At 38.0% G+C, this 7,231-nt stretch overlaps 2 protein-coding genes across 2 annotated transcripts; both read left to right on the forward strand.

Annotated features, from left to right (window-relative positions):
* The first annotated feature begins 1,620 nt into the window (after positions 1-1,620).
* LOC149544157 (putative 2' cyclic ADP-D-ribose synthase BdTIR) lies at positions 1,621-2,085 on the forward strand. The gene has a single exon (XM_089795914.1). It carries the CDS (start codon positions 1,621-1,623, stop codon positions 2,083-2,085), a length of 465 nt encoding a protein of 154 aa, XP_089652040.1.
* Positions 2,086-3,921: 1,836 nt separating this feature from the next.
* On the forward strand, positions 3,922-4,733 carry LOC149544158 (toll/interleukin-1 receptor-like protein). Its single transcript, XM_089795915.1, has 2 exons — positions 3,922-4,496; positions 4,622-4,733. The coding sequence occupies exons 1-2, from the start codon at positions 3,922-3,924 to the stop codon at positions 4,731-4,733; spliced, it is 687 nt and encodes a 228-aa protein (XP_089652041.1).
* Positions 4,734-7,231: the final 2,498 nt, after the last annotated feature.

A 7,231-nucleotide genomic window follows, 5' to 3' on the forward strand; every position in this document is an offset into this window, starting at 1 on the left:
TTTTCTTAAAATAAAAAATACACAATCAGAATAATTTAGCAAACGCATTTTCATTTAGCCACTCGGTAATTAGATGTTTCCCGTAAATTCGGTGGAACAACAGGTGAGACACCAACAACTACGAAATGGGATTCCACAGACGAAAATTCTTCTATGCTTTATGCTTCTGTTCGGAGATGCTTCCACGTTTCTCCCACGCGGTTTCCTTCCCAATTAAGGTTGGTAGCCACGCAATCGATGCCTTTGACTCCACATTACAACTAGAGCACTTCTTTCGCACGTTTATTTTACCTCAACTTTTTTATTTGGTCCATCTTATCTCAACAAGAAGATGAACAGCCCTTCTATTTTTGTCCTTCAATTCTATTTCTGTTGTCTTGTTTCATCAAATCTGATTTCATGGGATCTACTTCCAACACTAGCAGTGGCCAAGAGCTCGAAGAAATTGCCCCATCTATATTTAATTCTGGTGGATCCATAATATCAAAGTTGGAAGAAGGAAAAAGGAGTACGAAAAGTCAAATAAAACTTCAGCTGTCCTCAACTAGTCACTCTAAAACTTCAGCTGTCCTCAACTAGTCACTCTAACTCTTTTAGTCAGACTCTGTCATGCTTCTTCGTTTCTTCGTTTCTTCTACGGGGCTACCTTAGTGAGTACACGCAGTCCACGCGTCTAGTCCAACATTTATTTCCCATTACTTATCCCTCTCCTACTCTTTTATATGCACTGCTCCTTTTCTCTTTGAACGCCCCTTTTTTCAACCTTTGTCATGTTCGCTTAAATCTAATTTCATGGCATCTTCTTCTAACCCGCACAGTGGTGTTCCATTAAATTGCCAACACGTTGAATAATTTCCATCATCCACATCTGCTTCTTGTGCATCCACGATGCCTGTGAAAGATTTCTGGCATTATGATGTATTTATCAATCATTTTAAACATCCTCTAGGCGTAGCAATTTATAAAGAGCTTGAAGCGTTGGCACTAAAGGTTTTTCTGAATTCGAAAGAGCTCGATTTGGGGGATGAAGAAGTAGAAATAGCTTTTAAGAGTGCCTGACTTTACATTCCAATATTTTCAGAGGGCTATGCACAATCCGACCGGTGCTTAGAAGAGCTGTCATCCATGCACAACAAGGGTAAATTAGGCACTAAAATTGTTCCTATTTTCTATCGTGGTAAGACTGATGATGTATGCTATGTAAAAGGAGGCTATGCATTTGATGCAAACAAGCTTGAACGCGACTCTGAGAAACGGGAGGAGTGGAGGAAAGCGCTTTACAGGGTTTCACATTATGTAGGTCCGGTCGGTTAGAGCAAGGAGTAAGTACTAAGTACCCATCTCTCCACTAGATGCACTCAGCATTTATTTATCGATTCATTCTTTTATCTTGAGGCTCATAGACTTCAGTTATCCATATAACTTGTGATGTTTACTGTGTTTTCTTCGTTGTCGAATGTGTCCAGGGACGAAGACATGCTACTGAAGAAAATTACAAAGTGGGTAGCGAAAGAGGGAAAAATGTGTTAAGAATTTGTAGGACCAGCTAAGACTAGTTCAAGTAGCCAACAACAGGGAGAAGAATTTGCAGCAACCACATCTACTTTAGGTGGATCGATAATGCTTGTGAGAAAGGTTAAGTATGATGTATTTATTAACCATTGGGGTCCTGATGTCAAACGTACACTCGCCACAGCTATCTATAAAATACTCACAGGAATGGGACTGAAGGTTTTTCTGGATTCAGAAGAGCTTAAGTGGGGGGGTCACTTTCGTAGTGTACTGGAACAAGTAATAAAGAGTACCTGGCTTAACACAGCTATATTTTTAGAGGACTATGCAATGTCCAAGTGGTGTTTGCGAGAGCTTTCGTTGATTAGCGGAAGAGAAGGTAGTAATTTTGTTCCCATTTATTACCATATCTTTTCGTATGAATTAAGATATATTGGAAAGGGAAGCTATGGTAAGGCATTTGGGCGGCACCAAGACAAGGGTAGATATAACCCAAAGAAGCTGGAGGAGTGGAAGGAATCAGTTCGCCATGCTTCGTTTTGTGTGGGTCATATCATCAATAGCAAAGAGTAAGTACGAATTACTCCAATCAAGGCAGTTAACCCAAGTTCTTGTTGATACATTCTTTGCATGTTTCCTGTTGGATGTGAAGTCCAACTATCATGGCTGTTCATTTCACATTCTCCTTATTTGTCTCTTCATCTTTTCTTGAAGACTAATGCATAAATATAAGGGCAAAGCCTTGTGTACGACAAGCTGTAAGCTGCAATGACTGAATAATATATTTGCTCTGCGGACATAGCCACAGTTGCGGTGAATCATGATATATCCTATCTCTTGTTCTATTTTGTGTATTCTTAGTTTATCTCTTTAATTAACAATTTTTTTTTTTTTAATGTCCAAACTGAGAGCAGAGAAAATATATTATTCAATAATTGTAGCTTCACCTCTGAACCACTTCACCCATCTGCATCACTCGTTTCGCTCATGCACCACAAGCCTTTGTTCCTAGCCTTCCATCATGACTCACCTCCTTGAGTCATGCCCAACGAATACCTCTTCGGATACCTAACATCGATATGCCCACTTGACTTGGCATCTCCTTAGCATCATTCCGAGACACTACATCTCGCTTGCCATACTTGACCTCCACGATCTCTAAGATCCAACCTCAATGCAAACCCATGCAACCAAGCACCCAAGATGTGCGCCCAAGGCCACACCCAACCGATACTGCACCACTTAGCCATTCAGCACAATGACACCATTCCCACACAGCTAACCTCAAGCCCACAATGCTCCTACTCGAACAAACCATATTGTCTCCCACCGCAGGACTAGGAAAACTGCTTCCCTAGCTTTCAGACTCTGGGCAACCCCAAGGGGAAATAGGCTGCCAACATTGGTCCAGCTCCTCTGCTACACTGAGACAGGGACCATTGTCATAGTACCAAAACTCACCATGTTACGTAACGGTGGAGCAACACTTCATTGCTCCTAAAGACTTTGCGTCACCTCTGTCTCCCGGAGACCAGAGGGAGGGACTACTCTGCTTCGACCCTCTCGAGGGAGATGGACTCTCCAAGCCATCCTTCATGCACAACGGCACTTACCCTCCGCGGATACTCCTCAGCTCGGCTACACGCCTCGCCTACACCACAACTATGCTAGAGGGAACATCTCATAGCACAGTCCCAAGATCACACCTCGGCCCGGTTGCGCACCGTACCTACAACACAACTAGGTTGGAGGAGAACCACTCGCAACATAGCCCCAAGCATACACCTTGGATCATGTCTAAGACAAGATCCTACACCACAACCATGTCTGCCCAGCACACGACATAGTCCCATTTACACCTCGGCTAGACCCACATCTGCCTACACCACACCTGTGTGCACCCAGCTTTGCAGCATAGGCCCATCCAGCCTCTTGGTCTCATATCGCGAATCACCAGCCCCTTACATCGTCCCCCACTTAAAAACAGGCAACATCCTTGACGCCGACACGATTGTCACCCTGTCACATTGGATCTACAGATGTCTTGTATCTCAAACACTAGCTGTTGTCATCGCCCTATACCTTCGATGCACACCTTCTATTTCAACAACATACTTGGTGCTTGTTAGCATCCCCGACACTGACCCCACTTGCATGAAACCATATCCATGTCTCACTCCACTGAGCCGGCCACCCCTCCGATGACACCCCCGAAACTCTGCACTATTGCTTCGTCTCCACTCAGCCTCCGCTGTCATCCACTGACATCCAACCTCGCCATCACCCCGTTGCACAAGCCATACTGCTTCTTATTCCTCATTTTTAGGCTCACGGACTTTTTAAATTGATATTTTCAAATTCCAAGTTTATTATGTTTCCTTTACTGTTGGATATCTTAGCGACGAGGACATGCTCCAGAAGAAGATGACAGATTTGGTAACGAAGGAAGGTAAAGAGGCTCAAGAATTCAAATTAGGTAACACTCGTCCAATCATTCACCCACGAGGTAAATTGGCATTTCTTTGTGGTAAAATATATACAAGGCCTACGAGAGATGTCCATTACGACGTACACATTAATCATCGCGGTCGTGATGTTAAGCGTTCATTGGCCCTAGCTATCCATAACAAGCTTAAGGACATGGGACTGAAGGTGTTTCTAGATTCAGAAGAGGTTAGATTGAGGGATCACATTGCTGGTGTAATAGAAGAAGCAATAAGCAGTGCTAAGATTCATATTGCTATATTTTCCATGAACTATGCAGAATCCCCTTGGTGTTTGTCAGAGCTGACACTTATGCTACAGACAGGCACTAGAATTGTTCCTATTGACCCTGTGGATGTCCGATATGCTAAAGGGTTATATGCTTATGCATTTGATAAGCATGTAGAGATGGGAAGATATGCCTCGAAAAAGATTTTGGAGTGGAAGAAGGCGCTTTACAATGTGTCATTTAGTGTAGGCCACATTGTTAAGAGCAAGGAGTGAGTACTAATTGCTTGAGCTTTTATTTATCAATGCATCCTCTGCAATTTTCTTTTATATTTTATCAGAATAAAGTCAACTATTACAGCCTGATTCTTATTCAATGTTGTGTTTGCATTTATAGCGACAAAAACACGGTGCTCGAGCATATCGCTCATCGTGTGGGGACAGAGGTTAGAGAAGTACGACCGGTGGTTGCAGAATGTCCATTGAGCGACGTAGATGGAGTTGTATAGGACTCTGAATTGAGGACAAAATTCTAAATGTAAATAATTGTACAATAACTCTTCAAGTAATTGATATATTCCACACAGATATTCTAGCATAAAGGATGGTGTTGATGCGGATACTACTTATTTTTATTAATGTTTAATAACCATCAATATTGAACTTGAGTGGTGTGTACATTCTAAGTAGGCTATGTTATATACTTCAACTTGTTTGTCAAAATTTACATGCACATGTACTATAATTTTTTTAGTATAATTAAAAAATTTAGATGCTTCAACTTCTGGAAAACTTAAACCTCACAATAAAATAATTTTACTTAATTAAAATAAGTTCGTTTTAGATATTATCACTCTTTTAATTATAAGGGTCCAACACATTATGCACTCTCTTTTATGTAATTCATAACAGATTAAATTAGTAAATATCAATATATTTCTAGATTCGATTGGGTGTTCTGTTAGAATCCAATAAACACATACAATTGAATGCAAAAATATATTGATATTTAATAATAGCTTGTGAAAAATTGATACTCTTAAGTTAAGTTAGAATATCCTTATTATGATCCATGATTGTACGTTATGGCGATTGATCCATCCATTTTCTCCAAATTCACTCGACCTTATGAACATTTTTTTTTTGTCAACACCCTCCATCCTCAATTATATGGAATCTACGTTTGCTATTTTCCTATCATACAATCTAACTTTCTCTTTATTTTCTAAGTTCAACCTGGAGAATATGTATGAAATATATGTTGTATATTTACATGATGAAACATTGTAGGTTACGTTAAATTTATATGTATGCAATGATTATATCCCTTCATATCCAAATTCTTGTGTTATGCATACATTTTGTGTCAATGCTACATATTTTTAGACATATAATCATTCTAGGATTCACATGCATCTCAAAGCTAAGATAGAAAAATTATAAATTTTGTATACCAATTATATTTTCAATTTATTTCTGTGTTTTTTCTAAGGAGAATCCCTTGATAAATAGATATATTGACAAATGGAATATCTAACCAAATGTCACACATATTTCATATTTAATTAACCCCCAATATTTTCTTGATGCACTCATATCTCAATAAAGTAGCATTAATTATACATTTATCAAATGATTATATGCATGCATATAATTTAAATCGATCCATTTTCGATGTTGTCATTAAGGGACCAACCTTAGATTTATAGAATTGATCCACAAATATTGAAAATTAAATGTTCAAAATAATGTCCACTCATGCCAATTGTTTTCTTTAGAGGATGACTAATATAAATACATTTAATGCAATTCATTTTCTCATTTGATATCATTATGCACTCAAAAACCATCATTTACATTTAGCATTTGAATTGATATAATAGAATAAATCTAAAATTGAATAATCATTCTAGAAACATTTCCATAAGAATGAAGTTCTTGATTGTTCATCAAGAGAACATGCATTTGTATTGACGAAAATAATAATAGGCCATGGCTATCCTCCTTACAAACTATATAGTTGACCAAGTTTCAAAAAATTGAAAACGTCATGGATTTTCCAAAAAATTCAGCATTTGATCTTCATGATCTCCATAGTTTGTAGCCGAAAACAACAAAAAATTTGAGAAAAAATTACTATAAATTTGTGAATTTGGAAATGAAAAGTTTGGCTTTATTTTTTCTTTAATAAATTTTGTCTGGAGATTAACCTATCACATAATAATATAATATACTGAATACAATTTAAAGTACATACATTTAAAAATTGAATAATGATGAAAGCAGTTTGAAAATAGAGCTCCCTTTATGCTGAGTATTTTGTAGCCTTTCATTTAGTTTTACAAATCCTGTGCATACAGATGGAATATTCTTGAGCAGCATATCCTCATCTCTCAACATATATAACAAAAAGATGCGAGAAAATAAACATTAGACTTTAAGAGTTTTGATTACACTTAATACAAAATACAAGAAAAAAATCAAACAACTCAACATTATCTTATAAAAGTTTAACTATGTAATTGATAAGAAATGAATAATTAGGGACTAATGCTCAATCCATGCTATGAAGGATTGGACTGAGATGCCATGAAGCACCAAAGAGTGTTTCCTTCAACTTCTGAAGCTGCTTTGAGGTGAATCTACCCTTCTCTTTAAGTTGTTGAAAGGCATCCCCAAAAACTCCTTTCGTATATCAAAAATGTTTAGGTTGTACACCATAGAAAATGGGAATAATCTGAGCACAAGTTTCGGATTTCATTAATGCCAGCTCTCGCAAGCACCACTTTGATTCTGCATAGTTCATTGAGAATATGGCTATATGAACCTTTCCTCTTTTCATTACTGTTTCTAGTACACCAAGCACGTTATATCCCCATATAATGTGAAACTCTGAAATGTACTTTCTTCCACTTGCGAAGCTTTTTTGACTTGTATTTGTCTTCTCGTTTGTATCGCTCAAATGCGTCAAAATAGTCTCCTTTAAAATATCGTACATCTTTAGGCT

The sequence above is a fragment of the Cupressus sempervirens genome, chromosome 8 (assembly GCF_028749045.1).
Source record: "Cupressus sempervirens isolate cs-2001-9-10 chromosome 8, ASM2874904v1, whole genome shotgun sequence".
Taxonomy (NCBI): Eukaryota; Viridiplantae; Streptophyta; class Pinopsida; order Cupressales; family Cupressaceae; genus Cupressus; species Cupressus sempervirens.